Genomic DNA, 26,467 nt, shown 5'->3' with positions numbered 1-26,467 from the left:
AACAACAAACAAACAAAAATAAAAAACACTTCTGTTCCTTTTTTAATTGAAAACTTTTTTGCAAGTTGAATAAGCGTCAATATTTGTTTTTATGTAGATTGGGTGGCAAAGCATAGTTAAGATGGGTTGCTTGAGGTCATGTCAATGGTAGGTTTAGGAATGTAAATCAGCTTTTGAAATCTCAGATTTCAGTTAGTTTCATGGGATTTGTCTCACTGCCATCACCAGCATTAAAAGAAACATGAACAGTAGTTTGCAGCTATATTTTCCACCTTAACAGAAACTATCATGTTCTATCTTAAAACACAGCTTCAATAAAAAATGAATTATTTTCAATATGCTTTTGAATATATTTATCAATATTAGACAAATTTAATACTTACATGATTTCCTAAATTACAGTTATGTCTGGAAAAAGGATAATAATCTTTAATCTTTATTTTTTATAAGATTTTATAAGATTTTATAAGATTTATAAAGATTATTTATAATAATCTTTAATCATAATAATCTTTAAAATGTTTTGACTGCCATAAGACGTTTGACTTGAAATAGCATGACATGTTGATTACTAACCAAAACTCATTCAAAACCAACCTTGTAAGCATGAAGTAGACTAGAACTGTTTGGAAAAAAATATATATTTTTATACATTTTCATCATATATATGTATACATGATGAAAATGTAACAATAAGTAGGAACTCTCCATTGAACGGTCACATTTCTGTGCATTTGCCTCACAGGGAAAAGCAGCTGGTACTGTACTACATAGAAATTTTTCAGGTCTGTTTTTTAGAAACACCCTGAGAAACAAAATTGTTTCCAGCAAAGTTTGCCAATGCCACAGCTGTGGATATATGAAATAATGAAGAGCACAGGTCACTGGGCTCAGAGATGCACGTTTCAGTGTGGTGAAGCACAAGGATGTACATCTAAGAACTATGGAAGGAGGTGGTAGAAACAGAATAGGCAGCAGTGTCTGAGGAAAAAAAAAAAAAAAAAAAAGGCGTTGAGGGAGAAAGGCAGTCAAACATGGGCCCTGGGCTGACACCGGGGCCAAGGGGACTCGTGTAGGTACACAAACAAGTCCATAAAGTGCTGGTACAGAAGTGGTGTCATCTTTGTATTTGTTGCTTCTGTGAATGCCACACTGGGGTCTCCAGGTCTCAGATCCACACTTCAGAAAAAAAGATGAAAAAATGAAGAGGGCACAGAGAAGAGCCACAGACTAATTAAAGGATTAGAAAAATGTGATTTCTACAGCAAGACTTAGGAACTCAATTTATTTAGCTTATCAAAGAATAGGTTAATGGATGATATGATCACAGTCTCTAAGTACCGATGAAAGAAAGAGAAATTTGATAATAGAGGGCTCTTCAGAGCAGGGAAGAAGATGTAACAAGAGCCCGCGGATGCTAGGTGCTGCAGCGAGACAAATTCAGACTAGGGGAAAAATACTGTTTTCTCATTTAAACTGTAATGACTGTTACTTACTGAAATATGTTACCAACAGTGCCCCTGAGATTTCCGGTGCTAGACTTCTTAAAGGTGGAATGTTTTTTCTAAAGGACTTGTTCAACCTCTGCTCTCAGACTTAGGGGAGAAGTTAAGAAAGTTTAATGATGAAATTAAGAAGCATCCATACTGGAGAACCATAGCGGTAATTTCAAGGTCTTGAAATGATGATGAAAGCCATGTTTCTTTTAACACATCAGTCCTGTTGAATCTGAATACGCTACCTTCAATCTGGCAAGGCCTGCCTTATTCTTGAATGCTCATCACCAAGCATTCTTGATTTAATGGGATGGTTCATGTGGGTCAGAACCAGCATACTCAATGCTGGGAGTTCTGAGTGCTTTTTTTTGCAGTGGTAACAAGTTATCCTATGCAAGATGGTGATTTCCAAAGCAAGTTCCTTGGGGTATGATGTTCTGATTCTAATTTGTGGCCTCCAGCCATGGGTTGGTGTGTTGCTGTGGAAGCCTGCTGCCCCTGCAGCCGAATGGTGATGCCTAGAGCTGGCTGAGAATACTTTGTCTGCTTCACTGATGGCAGAGGGCTGTGCTTTTTGTTTCATTTTTTTCATCACACTGAGTACCTTGCACAGACTGGCAGCTTCTCTTGTGTGCTTCGTGGCCATGTGCTACTTACCTATTTAACAGAAATAAGGCCTCTCCCACAAACTATTAACAGTCCCCCCAGGACCAGAGCCTCAGTGGCATAAAAGCACTTCTCTGACACTTTTAATGTTGTGTTAAATGGCCCAATGCTGATGCTTTCTAGAATGTTTATGTACCTGCTTATAGGCTTTTATATGCTTTTTCTCCAGCCCCAAAGGTCCTACTTCAATAACACAAGTGAAGTGCTGATACAAGCAAAAAAGTCATCTCATAAAAGTTTTTTTGTCTTACTTTTCCCATCACTTACTAATAATTTTGGTCTTAATAAGAGGTGTGCAGTATCTGTTCTTCTGCTCTTGCCTTTTCTATTTTCCATGTTCCATACAGACTTCGTTTCTTCCATTTGGGCTAATTTCTAAATCTCATGGCTCATTTTCTCTGCATCTTTTTCTCCACTGCAGGCTTCCTATGAAGCTATGTGCATCTTCTCCAGATCCATGTAGCTTTTGTGTTGATAAGGGATAGGAGAAATGCTTTGGCATGACTTCTATATGCTAGATTAATTCTCACTTCCAAAACATCAGCACTCAATATTAAGAAGTAAGAAGAAAGTTTTCCTGACCTCTTTCAGACCTAGGTACCCACAGTTTCCATTTAAGAGGTTGATCAGCATAGTTTATCTACTAACCACTGTTCTGATCAACAAGTCTGCACCATTACCCTAATTAGCAAGTGGGAGATTGCATATGCATTGAGACCTTCATAATAAGAATTATAATATCAAAAAGGGAATGTAGGGTAATCCTGGGAAGATTTCCTAAATCATGTTAATAAGGCCATAAATCATTACAATAGTTTTTTTTGTTTGTTTGTTTGTTTTTAATTGGAGAATAGGAATGGAAGATAGTTTAATGTAAATCACAGATTTCACTGCTCTATTCTCTGGCACTAGGCTTACTCTAATGCTTCTTATATGCAAAAAATATCTTAGCCCCCATAGCCTCTTATCCACAGCACATACTTTAGAAGGTTATTTCTTTGGTAAAATGCCTGTAATTTAGTGGAAGTAATAACAGGCTGTGTGCATTTTTTCTGGATTTTTAAAATTCTAATTTAAGCAATAAGCAATTTATGCAATATCTTGAGGTTCCTTGACATATTGGAGTTGAAAGAGGAGAAATGGAAGAAAATGACAAATCTTTTCTGTTTTATTTTTTTTCCAGCCTTGTTTATGATTTTTTTACTCCTCAAGCATTTCTCAATGTGTGGTTTTCAAGAAGCAGGGTTTGATTAATGAAGTGTCAGATACAGAGGATGTCACAAGTATTTTGGCATTTATTATTTGCAGCATTTAAATTCACCACAGTATTTTTAGTATTCCATAGTTTTTATTTACTATATTTGTTATCTAGTTGATAGTAAATACCATCCTATAGTAAACATTAGTACATAGTAGATTTAGATATCTAAATAGCTATCTGTAGATAGCTATCTATCTTTAGTTATCTACAGGAAGTTGATATTTATACAAAAAAAAAAAAAAAAAGATACAATCTAGATTTTATTTTGCAGTACCAGTTATTCAGATTTGGCATTTTGAAGGAAATCTTTTTTTGTTATTATTATTATATATATATATATATATATATATATATATATATATATATATATATATATAAATAATATATATATATATATGATATATACATATTATATATATATAAAATATATATATATATTTTAACTAAGACATGGAAGTGTTTTTCTTTGAAATTACCAAAGAATCTTCTGTTTCTCTATTGAGATGACCTTTCCTTAGCACTGCTGAGAATTTTAGGTTTTGTTCAGATTATAAATGCTTAGGCAGTAGAATAGTGGTTTTGTTTTGTTTTGTTTTAAATAGGGTGTTTATGAAGAGTGTCAGATTACCTAAAAGCCAATTGTTTCTGTGATGTAGATACTCATGTACCAGGCCTAAGTCCATCAAAATTATTTTACATAGGGAAATGTATAACTATCGAAACCTGGCTAGAATTAATTTTTTTGGCAATAACAACAGGTCAAATAGAAGTTTAGTTATTAATCCCTTATTTAGTAATTCCTTACTCTGGTAATCTGAAAACCTGTATACCAGATAATAGCCTTTATCTTTTAACTTTTTTATGTTGTACCTTCTGCACAGAAGGCCATGCCTCTGCTCCCACATAGCTGGGAACAACTCTGGTGAGAGCCAGTGAAACAGGATGTTTCTGTTAGGGTTTTATGCCAGATTTGTGATTTCCTTTTGGTGTTATTAGTGGTTATTGAAAAGATAGTTTCCTCAAAGTACTTATGTCTGTTTGCTCCTGTAGGACTGTAGAGAGATTTTTTAATCCTGACGCATCCCACTTGAGTGTCAATCTTGGCATAATATTTCTTATGCTAGCAGCTCTACCTAACCTTGAGCACTTCTTGTGTTAATAGGACCTGTATAAAAGGAGAAGAAAGAATCACATTTAGTCCATTGTGTTGTGTTTTGCGTTGTATCCTTGAATAAATTAAGTATATTTCCAGATAATGATGTTTCTTGCTTATTGTTGAGGACCTTTTCTTTCCCCACCCATGTTAAAAAAGAAAAAAAAAATCCCATGTTTTCACTCTGCTCCCTTGTGATATTCTTGTTGGAATGTGTTCTACTGTTAGACAAGGTGTGCTATTTTCACAATACACAAAGCAACACTTCAGTCTAAATATGCCATTGAAAACGCTTGTGATTCAAGAACCTGAATGATAGTGTTCCTGTGTTGTGTAGAGGTATTTGGAAATCTTCCCAGTGACTTTTCAGCAAGCACTTAATGTGATTCATAATGCTCTGGGATAGACTCACAGATGTGAAAGAGAGCTACTATGCCATCTCTTCTATTTTCATATGCAATCAGGTTATATTCCCTCAGCAGAGGATGTATCTTGTATTAGAATCACACTACGTTTGTTCTACAGTGATATTCCAAACTTGACAGAAAAAATGTCATCCTGACTGTTCTTTAAAAAGCATAAAACAAAACATGGAGTCCAGGCTGCCCTGTCCCCCATGTTTAAAAAGTGTATGTAGATTTTTCAGTGATGCTTTCTAGAACCTTTGAAATATATTGTCTGTACTGAGACATCTGTATATGTCTGTACTGTGTGAGCCATATCATGGACATCTGGGTTTCTATGTATGTCTGAGAAAACAAAGATTGCAGAGTATTCCTTTGAAGCTAATTTGTATTATGCACAGAAAAAAAAATAAATACAAGTAATATCATTATTTCTTAATTTGTCTGTTTCTCTGCTACAGAGAAGAGATTGCTAATCTTTATTGTACTATATTTGATTGAAATAGTTCATGTTGAATTCTGACTGTCACATGTGGAAAGTTGCTGCAATAAATTCGGTTCTTTATTTAATCTTTTTTTTTTTTTTTTTTTTTTTTGTCTTCTCTCTCTCTCTTCCCTTCTCCTTCTCTCCCATCCCATCCCTCCTCAGGTAGCCAAGGGCAGTTTCCACTTACACAGAATGTCACGGTTGTTGAAGGGGGAACAGCAAATTTGACCTGCAGGGTCGATCAAAATGATAACACCTCCCTCCAGTGGTCAAATCCAGCTCAACAGACGCTGTACTTTGATGACAAGAAAGGTAAATTTACTGAACTCACGGTTCTACAGCATTCTTTCCAAGAAATAATTGTTTGAAACGATTTCCATTTAATATTTTGATGTATAACTATTTGCTAGGAATATAAGCCATAATTACGATATAAAGTTAAATAATCTGTTTTTTCATGGGTGGGTGTGTTTCACTAAAGTGCTTCCTTTTGTGTAAAATTGCAAGTTATTATTAAGGGAAAATAATTATATATGAAATTCTTAGTGCAAGCTGATTTAGAAAACATTGTTGCAAAATATCTTGGAAGAGCGTTTATGGATGACATGGGAAGACATAGTCCATAAACCCTGTACCTTGATTTTATTACTTTGCCTGTTTGTGTACGTGTATATATGAAATCACTCACTTCAGCTGTACTGGAACCTGTTTGATTGTTAGTGCAGTACACAGTTGCTGTGGTAGAAATTTTTACTGTAACAAATAACCAAAATTAATTTTTGTTTTTAGTGCCCTGATTTTTCCAAATATATAATGCACATTTTTTTAAAATCCTGGTTAATTTAGAAAAAAAAAAATACAGGGCAGTGCCCATACTATAAAAAAGAAGGGATTATCACTGCAGTACCATATATTTTCAAGATTTTCATCCTCATCTGAAATGAAGAAGCATGTTTTATATAACAGAATGTTAACCTAAAGGCAGCATTAGATACCAAAAGGAATTAAAACTGAAATTACAAGGAATCAAATCATCATTTGGCTTCAAAAATGCAAAGTTTTGGTGTTGATTTCAGTAATAAAAAAGTTTAACAACATTTTAAATTTAATTCTACTGCTTGAATTTATTCTGAAAGATGATACATATTCTGGGACATATTTTAAAAAGTGCAGTTTCTCTTCTGCTTAAAATTAAAGAAGTGCTGACCACTTTGCTGAATGATTGCAACACTTTACAACACCTTGCAGGACTTATAATACTTTGTGGATCTATGCACTTGAATGAAAGTAGAGTCTAAAATGTGTCTTGTTAAACCTGCAGAAGCTGCAATCAAAATATGTGTTTTTTTTGCTATTAGTATAATAGCTGAATAGAATCTCTTTATAGAGTTGAAGTGGTTCCTTTCTCTTTTATCTAATTTCCTGTAGCGCATAATAATTTGATTTGCAATTTCTTTGAAATCACAAGTACCTTTTGAATGTAGACTTCAAGATGAGTGGCTTATAAGGTGCAAACTTTTGTGCCATAAGTCTAGTCCTATAACCTTTCCATATATGGACACCTTTATTTTGTCTGTAATCATTAGTGTTTGGTAAATAATGTCTGCAAAACTAAAAGCTGAGAGAACTTGTCTGTTGATAGACCACATCAATACGTGTAAAATCTATATTTTTTATGTGACATTTTAAAGAATGTTGAGAAGGATGCGAGGACTACAAATAGATTATTTTGAACTGTGTAGGCCTTTTGATGTGAATTTAATTCTCTGTATACTTTAGCTAAATCTCTCTTTTACAAAGAATATTTGATGTTTGTTTGTTTGTTTTTTAATATAATGAATTAAAGCGGCAGAATTTGAATGGCAAGCAGCATAGTAAGTACTTGATATTCCCCACAGAAAGCATGAGGAGCTGAAGCATGTAAATTTAAAGGACCACACTCTTTCTTGAACTTCTAGCTTGTCCCAAGAATTTGAGGAATAATTGAGGATTCAAGTTATTCATTTGTAGAGGGATTACTGTATTAGACAGGAAAATGTCTGACATGATCAAGTAAAAGTTTAGGTCCTTCAATCAGTGGTATTTAGTCTTTCTTACATTGACAAAGCTTTACATTCTTTCTGTGTGACATTTCCAGGCTTGAGTATACCAAAGGGAGTGAGCCAAGTCCCACAAGGAAAATGTTCTGCTATTTTTGAAAATAGAGTTAGAACTTTCATTGGAAGTTTTGTGTGTTGTTTGTTTGTTTGTTTTTCCTATGTCAATATGTATGTATTCTTTATGTATAAGAAAGAGATTTCCTTTACACGGTGATACTTGCTTTATTGAGCCAAAACGAAGAGAAACAGTTATGGGTCCGATCTTGATACTTTTGTCAGTAAATGATGGCAAATGGAACTGTAAAGGCTTCCTTATACTTTTTTGCTTACCTACTTGGATCAGCCAGCCATACAATTTGGCTATAAAAAGCAGCTTTCTGCTAGATCCAGTCATTACTTTTAATTTATTGAGAGCAGTACCTCAGCCAGGGTCTTTTCAAACCTGTCTCCTAGGGTTAGCCAAAACGAATCTTGAGATCTTACTTCCCCCTTCAGCACTATGAAAATTGCTATTTAATAGCTATGTTTCTCAAAATGAAAATTCACAAAAACTGTTAACCCAATGGTGTCGGGTTAAGTTCTGTATAGAAACAGAACCTCAGAGTAGCTCCACCTATCCATTAGAGATGAGTAACTGTGGGTATCACCACATTCTGAACAAAATCAGAATCATATGCATTTAATTTTACATCCTTTCAATAAGTTATTTTCTCTAGATGTACTCATAAAAATGACACACATAGAAATGACAGTAGAATTCTTTTATGTCTGGAAGCATTAAAAAATCAGGATTTTTTTTTTCTTTTGCTCTGTATTTTAATAATTATGAGAGTCTTGTGCAAAGAAGGAAGTCCAGAAAACATCAAAAGAAGGTCCTAACTGCAGCAGTAGAAAAGGGTGATTACAGCTGTCAGTATATGGCTGAACAGGTACCAAAAAATAGAGCAAACTGTCCATGCAGTGAAAAGCTCTCCACCACTAGATTGTTCTTGGTGGGACTCCTTCATGTTTACTTCTTTCTCAAGCAAATTGGTTTCCCTGTCTTGCAAAAACGTTTTCTGTCCAAAATAAAACTTACTGTATGCCAGCAAGGATTAATTTATTTGATCAGAGGGAGGGAAGGTCTTCTTCCAAGTCCCATGCCTTTCAACAAGGGTTTTTTTGTTAGTCTCCATTTTATTCAAAATGTATTACATATGCTGTAAAAAAACATTGTTTTATGTTCTTCTGAACCGTGGTGCTATGATTGACTTTGAAGTTAAGTCATGTTCTTTTTCTTCTTCTTGTCATATTCTTTTTACTTATGGTAATTATTAGGTTGTATTAGAGATAGCCTTAGATAAATAAAAAAGTAAATAAATAAAAATAAAAAATTAAAAGTGACCTTTTGCTTGGTTAAACAGGGTACTGGAATACAAGAAAATGAGTGGACACTCATTAGCAGAGAGGATTGTGTGGGCTCCTTCAGTTTCACAGATTCTGTCTTTATTAAATATGTTCTTTTGGCTAAGAAGTAATGTGGAAGTCCTGAAAGAGCACATGAATATCATGCCTGCCATAGGAAAATACATTATAACTTTTTATTAGCTAAATGAGGTAAAACAGTAGCTTCCCTCAAAGTCTTATTTTTACACTCTATCATGTATTAAAGCTGGAACTATGTCTTCATCATTGTTTTAACACACAGAAGCTGAAATACAAATGTTTGATCATGTGGGTTTGGTCTTAGTGATGACCTCTCTCCTTCTGCATACCGTCTCTTTGTTGTTCTTTCTTGTAGTTCTTTTTTCTGCTTTCTCTAACTGGTAATTTCAAGGATATGGTGTATCCATGTTATTTTTACTTTAATTTCACTTTCATTTAAAACACAAAATCTTGACATTAAAAAAATAGATAAGTAGATAAGTGGTCTTAATTTTTAAAAGGGTCAGGAGTCTTACCACAACCCCCCTCAATTTCCCACCTATGGACAGAATTTTTAAGATTTGTCTTCCTGGAAAATATGAATTCACAGCTCACCCTGAGCAAGTTCGGATTCTTTAGAAACAAATGCAAATTGTATGCTACACATGAATCAATTTTTTCCCTACACAATTTTCAATTAAAATGAATAATTACCATAGAAACCTTCGTACCACTTTATGCACTGAAGTACCTATAATTATATACCTGCCTTTGGAAGAAGCACAGTGTGCAACAATGTAGAACTAGCAGATATGATATTAAATTAATATACGTTATTTTATTTTAGCTTCTCTTGTGGTACTTCTTAAGGATTTAGAGTGAGCAATAAACACAGACAAAGACATAAATGGAGATGTATAACAAAAAGGTTGTAGCATGGAAATATAGAGATGGCTGGTAAAAGAAAGACTTAAAAGTCTTGCTGGAGCAGTTTTCATATTCCCTTTTGGTAGGGAATAAAGCTACATATGGAACAGGTTAGTGAGTTGTAAAGCAGATGTACAACTGAACGATGGCTGTTGGTGCCAAAGTTGTTTAATCTCATCAATATAAAAGTGTGCAATCAGACTATAAAAGTGATGAGAAATGGTTCCTGGTGTATACCTAACAGTTTTACTCAGACAAATGATACTGTGATATACCTGCTCTTTACCTTAACGGGGAGTTTGCAAGTCTGTTGATAGTAAAACAAGTGCTGTGTTGACATTGATCATGATAAGTTTGCCTCAGACCCACATGTCACATTTTGATGAGATATGTGCCTGATGCTAATCATAGATGCTTTCATTAAATAGTAGCAATTTCATGTCTTACTAAAACATTAGAAAGCATATTCCAACCTCAGGATTATTCGTCCCTCAGCAGCAGAATATGTTCCTTTAGATGACCTTTGATTATGTTACATGTAAGAATACTTGACATTTATGTAACTCCCTATCATTTTGAAGGCTTTCAATGACACTGGTGTTCTAGACAAGGGTTATGAGAGGGCACTGTACTTGTGGAGCTCACCAGAGCTTCCCTGATAGGCGTGATGCCATGGATGAACTTGTGGAGACACATTTGGGTATAGCAGCTGCTCATAAGGTTCAGCAGTTGTTCCCTCTTGGGGCTGGCATTGTCACTTTAGAACTTCTGTGTAAGTTTAGAGACAGGACACGTCTCTGATCAAAACATCATTCCTTTTGTCATGCCTTTCTCTACTATCAACTCCATGAAGACAGCTCCTTGCCTCTTTTCTCTCTCAATATGAAGACATTTCTAGAGAGTCTCCGAAATTCACAATGCACAAGGTGCAGGATTTTAACTGCAGGGCACATGTGTCAGTTTAGGAGGTGCAGAGGACTTAAATTTTTACCATGGCACTGTCAAAACTGAATGGTGATAGAAGTGCTGTGCAGAAGGCTGGCATTTTCTGGCATTAAAGTCTTGTCTCTCTCACGTTGGAGGCATACTACTCCTTTTTAGTTATCTGCATTTACCCATTGACTTGTTTTGTAGAAGCCAAATTCTGTGTGTTAAATTTAGGTGTAACACAAATTTACACCACTCTAGGATGAGTTAGCCTCAGATTCTGATCTACATAAACAAGCTGAGGCACTTGCAAGCTACAAGAATCATTTGATAATGCTTCTGATGGGAGGGGAAATCTTGAACTTTTTTTCCTGAATGGCATTTGACAATTCTAGTAACTGAATTTTACTAGGTGATGTAGGTATACATGTATACAAATAGTCCTTAAGAGAAGGGGTAGGCTAGACAAAAAAGCAAAGTTAAAGAAAATAGTGTTTCTTTTCACAACAGAGAGAAAAGTAGGAAATATATGCTTCAGATGAGATATGCAGACAGGGAGGCAGGCTGTATTGTTGGGAGGACTGAGAGTGTTAGCAGTTGAGTAATGTGAAATCAAGTAGCAATGATGAATGGACTTAAGTCTTCACCTTCACATGCTCTGTTTCCTGTTACATAATTGAGTGGAGATAGCATCAGACAGCAGATGATGACCAAGCTGAATTCCATCTTAAGGTACACATAGAAATTAGAGATTCACAGTGTAATAGACCCACTCAGTGAGATAATACCTTGGAGTAAACCTATGGCAACGAATGGAAATTAATCAATATATATGTATAAACAAATAAACACTAAGAAATAAGCCATAACAGAGAAAACAAAACAAACAAACAAAAAAACAACTATATAGTCAAATATAAAAACATGACTTTATAGCTAGGTGTAAGGGTTGCAGAGGGAATGGATTTTTTTTTTTTTTTTTTTTCCTGAGCTGAATAACAATGTAAATGCCTTACAACATTTAACAGGTTCTCAGGATTAAAAGTAAAAATTGTAGGAGACAGAAATCTGGTTCAGAGAAGGAAGAGCTCTTCACAGGGCTTTTCCATGATGATCTTTTAGAATAGTTCTTCCAAGATCTGTAGGTGAGTTTATTTTTTTTGTGTGTTGGTCAGATCTGTTGATTTCATAGTTACACCATGCAACTATTATTAGTAAGTGTCTGGCCAGTTCTTATCCTGTATTGAGGACCATGGTATGACATGTAGAGGCAGATTAACCTGCGTGAAATCTTTCAGTTGCAATATTAGTTCTTACTAATGTGTTCTTATGCTTTCTCTGTCCACTGCAGTGGGGTGGGGGAAGAATTGGAAAGGCAAAATTGAGAAAAATTCATGGGTCAAGGTAAAGAACATCTTATAAGTGAAGGAAAAAGAAAGAAAAAGACAAATGATGTAGAGGCAATCACTCCCTCCCTCCTATCAGCAGACCAATGACCACACACTCTCTGAACAATGCTTGCCTTGGAAAACCTTTCCTGTTTTATCACTGGGGGTGGCAGTATAAATATGGAGCATTTCCCTGGTCAGTGCAGCTCAGCTGCCCTGGCTGCTTCCCCTCCCAGTCTCTTGGCCACCCCCAGCCTGCTCCCGGGTGAGGGCAGAGCGAGAAGCAGAGGCGGCCTCAGTACTGGGCAAGCACTGCTCAGCATCAGCCAGAGCACCAGTGCATTACCAACACTGCTGCGGTCACTAACCTAAAATGGAGCACCACGCAGGCTGCTGTGAAGAAAATCATCTCCATCCCAACCAGACTAAGTGAGCTTTACCTCTGAGCCATGCTTAGGCAGAACGCTTAAATGATTTTGAGTAGTAGTTTCTTGGTAGTGGAAGGGGGGGAAAGAATCTCTTTAGAGCTTTTGAGATCAAGAAGTGTCTCATTTGATTCTCGAAAACCAAGGTATCAAAAAACAGCCACTTTTGAAAGTCAGAATGCTTTTTTTTTTCATGCATCTTAAGAAAGATAACATGATAAAAGAGAGCAGGAGTCTGCTAAAATATCTCGACAGTTATTTTCTTTATGAATATGAAAATTACATTTAAAAATGTATTACAATGCATTAAAATATTATTTCATAGCAATAAATTAGTAGAACTGCTCCCACTTACAGCATTTATTTTTTCATTTCTTAGCAGTATTAAGGGAGTAAATGAGCGTATTGTAGAGATGGTTGGAAAGTGTAGGAGTTTGCATTATATTGTGCTGAAGTGTGGGTACGTGCAGAAATTAAGTTTGCCAGCGCTCAAGCTAAACAGAGAATGAAGCTGATGCAATGCATTGGAATATGCTGAAGTAAAGCAGTAGTTGTGATGACGCTGCTAAGATTAATCTCTTATGAAACTTCATGATACTCAGTCTGGTAGCTATTTTTGTTTTAAATGGTGAAGAATCTTCTAAGGAGTGAGAAATGACTTTTTTTTTTGAGGGAGGGTGGGAAGGGAGGCAGAAAAAAAAAAGTGTAAAGAGAAATTTCTCATACCTGACCTCTCTGCACTAGTTATTTGCGTGAATGATCAAAACTTCCTGGGGTCTCAGAATAAAATGGACCTATTACAATATATTCTGAACCTGTTGTTTTCTTTCAGACAACTCTTAGAGGAAATGATAGTGAAGAACAATTTCAGTGCAGAGAAGGGCATGTGGGAGAATATACTCATGATGATAGGCAGTGGATCCAGGAGCAGTAGAGCTCGACATTGTACATCTTAAAGAACATGAAACTAGGCAGAAAAAGACATTATTTTTTTCTAATCGAGAGCACAGTGAACAGCATTCCTTAGGGAAAGCAGAGGGATTTTTTGTTTTGTTTTAGAAAACTAGGTGACAGTAAGAGTGCTGATTGTTATATTGCAACATGTTCAGATGTTCAGTACATTAGAGTCATAGGGATGAGAGAACTATCAAACAGACCAAAACCTGAATTTTTGTTGTTTAAGTGATGGTTAGATCCAAGAAAACTTCGGAGAAAAGAAAGAACTGACTTTGCAAAGAATATCTGATACTTGTAGGCCTGACAAAAATGATGCTTCTCATAAGGAAAAAGCAGCAGCAGCAGAAAAAGTTGAAGCATGAGTATTTAGAAATGGCATGTCACATTATAAAGAAGTAAACACTGCTTCAGGATAAAAGTATAAAAATAAATAAAATTAGGAGTGATAGACAATTATAGAACATTCAGATATGTAAAGCATAGGAAGAAGTGATATGTTCCATATAAAAATAAGAAAAAAAAATCCAAAACATGAGTGTGTTCTTAACTTTGCATCTGTATGACAAAACTCTTATGAGGATAAAACAAAAACCCCTGAAAACGAGAGGGTCTGCACGGCACAGTCCCATACTGTCAAGAGACATTTAGCTAGCTAAGATGTTGCTGGTAAGTCTGTCCAGATTCCACAAGGTTTGTCCAGACAAATGAGGACAGCTGAAATGAATATTTTAGTCACCACTCTGTAGTTTATAAACATGCATGTAGCTTAACACGTTTAAAATTTAAGATTCCCCAACACATTGACTAGTGATACTGGAAACAATCAATCCAAAGACTTTGAAACAGAAACCAAAATTGAATGTAATATAGTCACAACAACCACAGACTATCAGCAGGTGGTACAGTGAGTGCCATTCCAGCTGCTTTTAGAAGGGTTAATGTAGAGATTAACTATCAGTCAGCAACTGCTGAAAGAATAAAAACACAGCAGTTCAAGAGAAATGTAGTCCAGAAGAGTGATTCAACAACATATTTTTAGTGAATTACCCAACTGGCTGGAAAAAAGTAAACAACTCCAAAGGATATGACTGAAGGTCATTAACTGCTAGCTAGGGAAAAAGTAAAGGCGTCTTCAATCAGCATTATACAAAATTTGCAATCTGGCTTAGTTACAACTGAGTTAAAACCTGTTACACTGGGATTACAAACCAGTCCCAGAAGCTGGTTTGATAATGTAATTGAACCTATGTCCTTGAGCTCTCCGCATTCTGAAATAACAGCTTCTCTAAAAAGATGAACTCTCTGGGCTTGCCAGATTGTATGTGATAGGCAAGTTACCAAGCTACCTGCGATCCATGGTGGTAAGACCCTGCAATATTGTGTTAGTAGTGCTTAAAAGCTTATTAGCTAAGATAAGTAACTTCTTTCTGGTTTAGAGCTAACTGGCATTTAAAGAGTGTGAAAGTCTCTGCATGTTTTTCTTCATTTCTATTTTCAGACTTAGTAAGGGAGACAGCTTGGGTCTTTTTTCACTGGTAGCATGGATTTGCTTTTCTTTAACCTAAAAATGGAGAAGAAGCTACTAGAGGTTTACTTTAAGCCACTCTGTTTACAACATATTAATAGTCTGGACTATTTAAAGACTGAAGTATAAAACTGTTCTTCTTTTAAATAATCACGATTAAAAAAAAATAAGCCCTTGTAAGGTACCATATGGTATGAAGGAATGAAATGAGATATCATGATTTTGTTTATGATGAAGTGCTGTTTGGAGAAAAGAAAAAAAAAATATTAACTTTGTATCAACCCCATTATATCACCAAAAAGAGAATGCCTTATTTAAATTTCCATTACGAGTGGACATTGACATTCCATTCACAAATTAAAGATAACCTTTACCACATCTACCACATCTAACCCTAGATGCTGTGAAGCCAATCCAAAATCCAAATCACAGAATCACAGAATTTCTAGGTTGGAAGAGACCTCAAGATCATCGAGTCCAACCTCTGACCTAACGCTAACAGTCCCCACTAAACCATATCCATAAGCTCTACGTCTAAACGTCTTTTGAAGACTTCCAGGGATGGTGACTCCACCACTTCCCTGGGCAGCCTGTTCCAATGCCTCACAACCCTTTCAGTGAAGAAGTTCTTCCTAACATCTAACCTAAAACTCCCCTGGCTCAACTTAAGCCCATTCCCCCTCATCCTGTCACCAAGCACGTGGGAGAACAGGGCAACCCCCACCTCGCTACAGCCTCCCTTGAGGTACCTATAGAGAGTGATAAGGTCGCCCCTGAGCCTCCTCTTCTCCAGGCTGAAAAAGCCCAGCTCCCTCAGCCGCTCCTCGTAGGACTTGTTCTCCAGGCCCCTCACCAGCTTTGTCGCCCTTCTCTGCACCCGCTCAAGCACCTCGATGTCCTTCTTGTAGCGAGGGGCCCAAAACTGAACACAGTACTCGAGGTGCGGCCTCACCAGAGCCGAGTACAGGGGGACGATCACCTCCCTAGCCCTGCTGGCCACACTGTTTCTTAAGCAAGCCAGGATGCTGTTGGCCTTCTTGGCCACCTGAGCACACTGCTGGCTCATATTCAGGTGATTATCCACCATCACTCCCAGGTCCTTCTCTGCCTGGCAGCTCTCCAACCATTCCTCTCCCAGCCTGTAGCTCTGCTTGGGGTTATTGCACCCCAGGTGCAGGACCCGGCACTTGGCCTTGTTGAACTTCATGCAGTTGACCTCAGCCCATTGGTCCAGCCTATCCAGATCCTCCTGCAGAGCCTTCCTACCCTCAAGCAGATCGACACACGCACCTAACTTGGTGTCATCTGCGAACTTACTGAGGGTGCACTCAATGCCCTCGTCCAGATCATCAATGAAGATATTAAAGAGGACCGGCCCCAGCACCGAGCCCTGGGGGATGCCAGTAGTAACCGGCCTCCAACTGGATTTGACTCCATTCACCATGACTCTTTGGGCCCGGCTCTCCAGCCAGTTTCTAACACAACGAAGCGTGCGCCAGTCCAAGCCAAGAGCAGCCAGTTTCTTGAGGAGAATGCTGTGGGAGACGGTGTCAAAAGCCTTGCTGAAGTCAAGGTAGACCACATCCACAGCCTTTCCCTCGTCCACCCAGCGCGTCACTTTGTCATAGAAGGAGATCAGGTTCGTCAAGCAGGACCTGCCTTTCATAAACCCATGCTGAAGTCAAACTGACAGGCCTGTAGTTTGCCGGGTCTGCCCTCTGGCCCTTCCTGTAGATGGGCGTCACATTTGCTAGCCGCCAGTCAACTGGGACCTCCCCCGATCGCCAGGACTGTTGATAAATGATGGACAGTGGCTTGGCCAGCTCCTCTGCCAGTTCTCTCAGTACCCTTGGGTGGATCCCATCTGGCCCCATCGACTTGTGCACATCCAAGTGCCGTAGCAGGTCACCAACCAGTTCTTCATGGATAGTGAGGGCCACATCCTGCTCCCCATCCCCTTCCACCAGCTCAGGGTACTGAGTATCCAGAGGACAACCGGTATTGCTGCTAAAGACTGAGGCAAAGAAGGCATTGAGCACCTCTGCCTTTTCCTCATCTCTTGTAACTTAAGTTTCCCCCCGCATCCAGTAAAGGATGGAGATTCTCCTTAGTCCTCCTTTTAGCATTGATGTATTTGTAAAAAGATTTTTTGTTGTCTTTAGTTGCAGTAGCCAGATTGAGCTCCAGATGAGCTTTGGCCTTTCTAATTTTGTCCCTGCACAGCCTCACTACATCCTTAAAGTCCTCCCTAGTGGCCTGCCCACTTTTCCAAAGATTATAAACCCTCTTTTTTCTCCTAAGACCAAGCCACAATTCTCTGTTGAGCCAGGCTGATCTTCTTCCCCGCCAGCTCGTCTTTGGGCACGTGGGGATCGACCATTCCTGCGCCATTAAGATTTCCCTCTTGAAGAGCGCCCAGCCTTCCTGGACCCCTCTGCCCTTCAGAACCGCCTCCCAAGGGACTCCACCAACTAGTGTCCTGAACAGCTCAAAGTCAGCCCTCCGAAAGTCCAATACAGCAGTTTTACTGGTCCCCTTCCTGGCCTCGCCAAGAATAGTGAACTCCACCATTTTGTGGTCACTCTACCCAAGACAGCTCCCGACAATCACATCCTCCACCAGTCCTTCTCTGTTTGTGAAGAGAAGGTCTAGCGGGGCACCACCCCTGGTAGGTTCACTAACCAGTTGCGTCAGGAAGCTATCTTCCACGCTCTCCAGAAACCTCCTAGACTGCTTTCTCAGGGCTGTGTTGTGCTTCCAGGATATGTCAGGGAAGTTGAAGTCCCCCACAAGTACAAGAGCTGACGATTTTGCAACTTCTGTCAGCTGCCTGTAGAATTCCTCATCCGTCTCCTCATCCTGGTTTGGCGGTCTATAGCAGACCCCGACCAGGACACTAGCCTTGTTGTCCCTGCTGATCCTAACCCAAAGGGACTCGACCTTGTCATTCCCAGCCTCGAGTTCTACAACCTCCAAAGACTCTCTAATATAGAGAGCCACACCACCACCCCTTCTGTGCTGCCTGTCCCTTCTGAAGAGCCTATAGCCAGGCATTGCAGCACTCCAGTCATGAGACTGGTCCCACCACGTCTCCGTGACGGCAAGCAAGTCGTAGCCTGCCTGCCACACGATGGCTTCCAGCTCCTCCTGTTTGTTACCCATGCTGCGTGCATTAGTGTAGATGCACTTCAGTTGGGCCATTGCCTTCTCTCCCAGCCTTGCCTTTGTTCCCCCTGGCACAGCCCCAACAATCCTAGCTTCAGCCCCATCCCCCTTCCTACCTAGTTTAAAGCCCTCTCAATGAGCCCTGCCAGCTCCTGGCCCAGGATCCTTTTTCCCCTAAAAGATAGGGACCCGTCTGCGGCCATCAGGCCAGGTGCTGAGTAAAGTGCCCCATGATCGAAAAACCCAAGATTTCTGCGTTGGCACCAGCCCCGGAGCCACGTGTTTAACAGGTGGGCTTTCCGTGTCCTCTCTGTACCCCTCCCTGCCACTGTAGGGATGGATGAAAACACCACCTGCACTCCTGCTCCATCCACTAACCGACCCAGCCCCCTAAAATCTCTTTTGATAGCCTTCAGGCTTCTCTCTTCAATGTTGTCACTGCCCGCCTAGACTATCAAAAGAGGATAATAGTCAGAGGGGCGTACCACGTTGGGAAGCTGAAATGATTCAAGACCAGGTTGGATCATTCTTTGGGCAGCCTGGTCTAGTGTATGGTGTCTGCTCATTTGAACTAGATGGTAATTCAGATCCCTTCCAACCCAAACTACTCTGATTCTATGATTGTTTTATAGGAAGATCACACAATTAAGGTCATGCAAGCTAAGGATTTGCATGTATACAAATATGTAAACAAGAGCAGTAAATGTACACTTTCCTTGTGTCTGAACCTAAAAATACATGCATATTCAGTTTCTGTGGTAGAAGTGAAGATCTACAAAGCGTAGCTCAATATGACAAGTGCTCACCTCTCCACTCCCTTTCTGGCAGAAACTTCTTTAAGGAACTTCCCTTCATGATTGCTTCAGCATGTGAAGTGTAACAAGTCATCATGTCCCAGATCTTTAAGGATGTGTGTGCAGAAAAGTAATTGCTGATGAGGTGCTGATATAGGGGCTCAATAACTCAGAGAGACTGTGTGATGTGCTGCTGTGAGCCTAAGAAAATAACTTTAAATTGAACAGAAACAAGAACTGAATCAACCTGAATGAGATTACCTTCGGAGGTATGTACTCTGGGTAAAAGAAGCTTGAGGAAACACAAAAAACAAAAGGCAATTGTTTAAATGAAGAAAGAATGAAAAAAAAAAAAAAAAGAAGAAGCAAACTAATAGTGCAGCGCTCAAGATATGTTAAGTTTTTGTTTTTGTTTTTTTTTTTGTTTTAAAAAAAAAACACCTGTAACAGCTAATCTACAATAACTGACTGATATTGATTGTTATCTATATAAATATTATGTGTCAGATATTACTAAGCATTCAGAATGCTGTTTAAAAATATAGAAAAATAAAGTTTTTAAAATTTAAAATGAATAAGATATGAGTTAAGTGTATAGACTCTAACAGAAGTATTTTTTGGAAGAAAAGGGCAGATGTGCATTTACATTATGGAGCCTGAGAAGAAAAAGAGTTGTTTTTTTTGTATGTTGCAGCTGTATTAGGACTGTGGCTGCATCCCAAATGCCTTCCAGTTTGGAGAGAGATGAGCAAAGTGTGAAGATCAAAAGTTATCTTTCCCTTCCTTGCACCTCAATTTAGCTTTTGAAGCAAAGGCCCATTGATCAGTCTGATCAACCATTTTAAATGTATCCTTTCACAGGCTATTATTGTTTTATTTCTATCTGTACCTTTATTATCCTGTGGCAACCTAAGAGAATAACACCATGTAACTACATTGACAGTTTAAATGTGTATTAAAAGGAAGCAAAAACATCTTAAATAGAATTTCTGGTTATCTGAAATAACATTTACAGGAAATATATATATATATATAAAATGCCATCTTACTAGATCATTCTTCCCATACAGATTATCTGGTGGTGATTCAGTTTACGTCAGTGAACAAAAGCTTGGTTTAAAAAATATGCATCACAAGGTACAGTCGTAGCACATCTGTATGTCTTTATTTTACTTCATGCAGGGCATATTCTTCCTTCTGGTATCTTTCAGACTTTTTTGGTCTATTTTGCAGTCTAAAAATAAAGTGTGTACCATCTGTATTTTTCCTATCTTGAATGTTATTATTATGTGTCTCAGTGCAAATCCCATCATTTCTATTTTCTTACCATCATTGTGCTGCTTACTAACATAGAGGAAAAAACCTGCCTGAATTGAAACCTGATAAATAAATATGTCAAACTTGATTGGACTTGCATGAAACTATATGTAATTGTGGAGGAATGGTTAAGTGAAGTAGGTCATGTGAATGTTGAGCAGCTAGGAGGTCGCGAGCTAACAAAGTATCGAACGCAGCTCATATGAGCCTGAGAAAGTACGTAAATGCGGCCTGGGAAGGAATGTACGTTCTGGGAGGTTTCAGGGAGGTTTCAGGGAGGTTTCAGGTACAAGGACATGATATTTGTTGGTGGTCTGGGAAAGTACTAACTGTGTTATTTCGGTTGATGGGAGTGAGAAACTAGCTGATAAAATAGAGAAATGTACTAACCAATCATGAGCTTAGCTTTTGCAATATGTATGAGCTAATTATATTGAATTAGATAAAAGACGACTGAGCTATCCAATAAACTGAAGTTCTCTGATCACTCATATTGAGCGTCTGTGTCTTCCTTCCGTCGACAACAAATGTCCTCGCAACATGTAATATGGGGAAGTACTATATAGAACTAGTATTTCTAATGCTTTTAAATAGTATGAATAAGTGCAGACAAGACGTAAAATCTACCTTACTCAAATGAAGAAAAACTCCAGTGAGTTGTAAGGCAATTCATAGCGTGTGACTGTGGGGAAAGGGTAGTGCCCTTAAATCCTGTTTGCCTCAGTTACAGCTAAAATACGTTGTACAAGACACTCAAACAGTAGAAAATTAAGCCTTGCATTGTGTGTTAAAGAATCAAATAGTTTTAGTTTTGCTTGCTGTTTGAACAATGAAATGGTGAACAATCTTAATAAATAATTGAATACATTTAATTTTATTAGAAACATATAAAAATAATTCAGTCTCTTAGTTGGTAAAGGTTGCTAAGGAGAATCACATGACAGTCACATTTCATTTCTTTTATCAGCATGACATAACTTTTTGTATACAATTAGTGCAATGATCATCTGAAAATGAGGGATAGGGTCTGAGAAGTAAAGAATTGCCTCTGTAGAGTTGAACCATGGGGAATTTCTGGAAGATTTACAGTTGTATTGGCTCATTGCTTAATCAGATGGCAGAAAGATGTTCTCAGTATGTATTCCTTTCTCTAGTGAAAGAGGTGATTAACCCATGCCAAACACTATCTTTAAAGACCTTTATTGCCCAAGTACCTAGCAAAATTTTATGTAGTCCCTACTTTGATGCTGTACAGATGAACAGTATATTCCACCAATGTACTTGATAAGATATATTTTTGTTTATTTATTTTATTTTTTTTTAAGAATAAATGTTTATTTTTGTTGCACCTTGTGAGAAAACTGGATGAGGGATGAAGACAGTGTAAGGACTATGACAGCAGAGCTCTTGGCAAGTCTAGTAGCAATGCTGTAAATGCTACTGTCTGTAGTTCTATGCCCTGTCCCACTGCCAGATGTTCGTTAAAGGCAATGTGAAATCAGCAGCAGAAGGGAACATACTCGCCCTACAGTAAAATTTGCAGTTGGTTTCCTTCTGATTCTCTTCTTTTATTCTGGTTCTGCTGTGGGAGTGATAATTTTCAGTGATGGCAATAGAATATGAGGCTATTTCCTAAATCACTACTGCTAATTCCATCAAAGCACTTATGCCACAATGCTTAGACTGCTACAGAATAACTCTTCTTTACTATCCTCTGGTCTACCTGGGGAACTCTACTGACAGTTCAGATCCCCTGTAAAAGTAGAAATGTCAATTTAAAAAGTAGAACTTGTATGTGCAGTACTCAGAGCTTTCTTAGCAACTGACTCATAACATTTTCTCCCTATGAAAATAAGCCAGGGTTGTGAATGGGTATTTCTTCAGAGTAGTTGAAGGCTTCAGTTTCCTCATATTAATAATAATAAATATATATATATCAAAAATTGCTTAGTATTTTGGTTTTTGAAGTGCACAGTGCCTTGATGCAGCCTCGTTAGTTTTTGCATTTCATGTTGTTTTGTTTTTTTTTTCTGCAGATGAATTTCTGGCTTCTGTTAGGGTGGGTCCTATGGGAGTCACAGAAGGGAGGTTTTATTCCTTTTTTCCTCTTGTGACAATGTCGTTTCATAACTGAAATTGTACTTGCACTCAACTGGAGGAATGACCTAAGAGTCAAGGCAAGTAGGAGCTTTGAAATTCCTCAGCTTGCTGTTCTTCTGAGTTAAGAAGCCAAGCACAATCTGTGGTCTTCCTTATTATGATACCTGTGTCAACCTCTGTGCAGTAGTTAGTTAGTAAAGCATTTAAGAAACTTCATGGGTTCTAGTTACTCATGTCTGCCAAGGATCCCCCCTATGTGTTTTGCAGATAAATTTGTTTTTTACCAGTTGTAGTACAAATCATGTTGTGAACAAATATATGGGTTTCAAGCATGCCTGGTCCTTCAGCTCATGGAGGAAACACATCTGAAGTAACATCTGTAGAAGCCTGTGAAAAGTCAACATCTTTCACAGTGAAGAATAGGAAGTATTTGTAAAAAGCACCAGATTTCTGTAGCCCCACCTTCTGTAAAAGGTATCCTTAGTCATCAGGAAATCTTGATTTTGTTTGTCTTTCAAACATAGCTATGCATTTATGATCTGCTGAAGCTGTTGTGCATTAATAAGAAAATCTTCATTTCTTTTTAAAGCTAACCTACTTCTGAACCTAACTGAAGTGAAGTCTGGACTTGCAGTTGTGAAGTAAATATCACCGCTTTGAAAATTTTCTTTTCAAAATAGAGCATTGGACATTTTTTTTTATTTTTTATTTTTAATATATAAATTGCCTGGGGGTTTAAAAAAAAAAAAAAAAAAAAAAAAGCTATTGTGTTTCTTTTAAGTAAAGCATTTATTTCAGTTAAGTTTTTTGTATATGAAATGGAAACTTTTTTTTTAAATGAAAAAGTCTCATATTCATCCTATCAGTGCATTTAATTTTGCATTTAAAATAAGAAATAGAAAATGAGAATTTATTATGTCAATTAATTAGTTTATTTTTCAATTAATAATATTGTTGACGTAGAAGACATCAGCCCATATGCTCAGATTGCTTACAGAACATCATTGGTATTTTTGACTGTATTGCCTGGCTTCAAACTGAAAACAAAATTTAATTTAGATTTTGTTTTTGTCCCCTTACACAGAGAGTACACACCCATGACAGGTGTGGTATATTTGAGCAGTGTAAAAGTCTGCTTCAAGAATCACATTTGTATGTGAGAGTTTTATATGCAGCTGGCCTACAACTGTAAATTTCAGTCCCTCAAGAAGTAGGAGTGAGGCATGAACAGTAGCACCACAGAGCAAAATGCCATCAGAACAATCCATTTCTTAGCACTGCTCTTCCCATGATGATTCCACACAAAAATCCAGCAAGTATTACCTTACTATCAGAGCAACAGACAGTACTTGCAGAGCTCTAGAGCCCGAGTTGTGAGCTCAGTTCCATGCTCCATCACAGATTCATTGAGGTCTAGGGCATATCTGTGAATGCATGTAGTTAGTAAAGGGATAACATTATAAGGTTATGTGTTGCTAAATAGCATTGCTTGGTGTTGTGAAGAGGTTTGAAAATAGTATAGTGAAATAATTTCATATTCTTTTTGTGTCAGTTTCTGGTGGGATTAATTTCCTAGTAGAAAAAGAAGCAGAAAAGATGACTACTGCTTTTTCACTGGGGCATCTGAAACTTTTTTCTGCTTATTTCCAGAATGAAAGCGGCAACAAGGACAGGGAATGTTACGACATAAAAGTTCTTTTAACTATTTCTTTCTTATCTCATTAAAAGCTAGAACCTTGGTTATATCTAAGCTGTAAAATAGGAGGGAAGGCAAATAAGGTATATCGTTGTTTTCATGTGTTGTTCTTTTTCTGAACTCTTCTACGCCTAACCTCCATTCTCCATCCATCTATGTATTCCAATTAAAGTGATGTAAGAATTGTTTATTCCAACATTTTTTCTTGTGTTCTTTTTCTGTTACTCAAGCTGGGCTTCATCACCACAAAATGATGCAGTATCACATCAGCGCACAATGTTGTGGCTCCCAATGACAGTTGTAAACTCTTGCCTATTATATTATGGTTGAACCACTCCTTTTGAGAGCCCACAGAAGAATTCAGAAAAGCTAATACAACTCAGGTCAGCTTTTGCTATTTCCCAGCTTTCTTAAACCTGAATGAGCTTGAACTCATTCTCCAGATCGATGTGTTCTAAAGTGTGTATCATTTCTTTTTCAAAAATGAGAGGATTTACTGTCCAAAAAATGTCAGCCTTGCTGCTGAAGAATTTAAGAGGCAGTTCATCTGTGTTTAACAAAATATGCTGGCAATGATGTTGTCAATTTGTAATGAAGGGGTTCCTATACAATCTATCAGTGTTTTGCAGCTTCCTGAGAAAATGTTTTTTCCCATGAGTCAGTAAAAAAATAAAAATAAATAAATAAAAAAAAATTGCTGAAAAGAAATCACACCCCTATTAATATAGATGATCTTTTCAAGTTGTGACAGAATCTTCTCCTTTCCCCTAGGACAGTCAAATAGCCTACATCTATGCTTATTTTCTCAACCATGAGAGAGAGTAGCAAAGGAAAAGAGCAAGTGGCAGTGATACAAAAATGTACTTGTTCATTTTGTGTGCTTTATAACAGTTTTCAAGAAAGATACTTAGGCATTCATATACTGCAATGAGCTCCTATTTCTTCTTCTATTTTTTTTTAATCACAAACAATAAACATATCTTTTTACTGTCAAGCTGATTAAGGCACAGCAGATCAGAATTGTCCTTCAAGATGTAATAAAGGTGATAATGATAAGTTGGTTTTTTTTTTTATTTTAAAATGTGGAAATTACTATCCATGCTTGAGAGCAGTATGTCATCCAGCCATTCCCCCGTTACCACCACTTAACTGTATGATAAAAAGGCCTTTGCATCTCACTATAAATGGATGACATGAAGGAGACCTATTTGTAAAGATTAAACAGGCCTGGAATAGAGGCTAATAAAAATTGAATTGATTTAATTTATGTGGTACTGACAACAATACTATCTGTGAATCTCCAAACTTTTTCTCTTCTGCAGTAGTTTGAGATGAACAGTTCTTTTCAATTTGTGCTCCTACAAGGTGTATGTGCTTTCGGTGTGTTTATTACAGTTGTCCTTGCACTTTGTGAGTGTGTGTATTTAATCTGAAACGTTCGAAGCAAAATCAGTTGTAGCGAGTGTTCCCAGTCAACGGTAATTTGTAAGATTGCAGCATCAGTTAACCTACATTCTTCACTAATATTTGAATCTGGTTTCCATGTATTTGACAGGAAGTGTGAGTCTCAAATATAAATATATTCTTGGTTATTTGGAGTAGGAAAATAATTATTTAAATTTGCTGCTACTACAGAAAAGTTGGGTAGAATTCATTTCTCCATTCAAAAGGGTAGAGACTGACGAGGCAGTTGAGATAAGAAAATGAGAGTTAGTCAGCTCATACATAGTGCAGAACTGGGAAGAAGATAAAATTAGTTAGAGTGGTATAAGCAGTATAACTTTGTGAGAGTTCAGGTTTCATTAGCTGTTAGCTGAATAACTAACTGAAAAATCATGAATGGCTAGGACTTAAAAAACATTTATGGACTTTTTTTTTCTTGTCCATAATAAGCCAATATGTGACTTGGAATAAGCAGATACAGCTCTGTTCACTTCACTAACGTTAACTTGCTAATGTAAGAACTTAACTTGGCCCCATGATTTTAGGAGTAATACATGAGTTCTACATGAGGTTACAGAAGTCTGTAATATGCAAGGATGAAAATGCTATATTGGAGTTCAGATGGATCTTTATTGACCTTCTGTTGAAGTGAACACAATTGCCCACTGCAAGCCAGTGTTTATTCCCAAGATAAATGGGATTTAAAATCTTGACTCAACATAAAGACAAAATGAGAAAGAAGAAAATCATTTAGCAGTTTTAAGCAAATTCTGATCAGGCTAGGTAAAAATGATCTCTTCAATGTCTAGATGAATGATGTAAATAATCTTTGC

General features: G+C 37.5%; 1 protein-coding gene across 2 annotated transcripts in view; it reads left to right on the top strand.

Annotated features, from left to right (window-relative positions):
* CADM2 (cell adhesion molecule 2) overlaps nt 1–26,467 on the top strand; it is a 664,105-nt gene that overhangs the window by 471,044 nt on the left and 166,594 nt on the right. For both annotated transcript variants that reach the window (XM_032208157.1, XM_032208156.1), the window contains exon 3: nt 5,630–5,779. In XM_032208157.1, coding sequence (XP_032064048.1) covers nt 5,630–5,779 — 150 coding nt within the window. The remainder of the gene's footprint in view (nt 1–5,629; nt 5,780–26,467) is intronic.

This window comes from Aythya fuligula, chromosome 1, assembly GCF_009819795.1.
Source record: "Aythya fuligula isolate bAytFul2 chromosome 1, bAytFul2.pri, whole genome shotgun sequence".
NCBI classification, from domain to species: Eukaryota; Metazoa; Chordata; class Aves; order Anseriformes; family Anatidae; genus Aythya; species Aythya fuligula.
The sequence above is the reverse complement of the archived record's forward strand: the minus strand, read 5'-3'. Positions and strand labels throughout refer to the sequence as shown.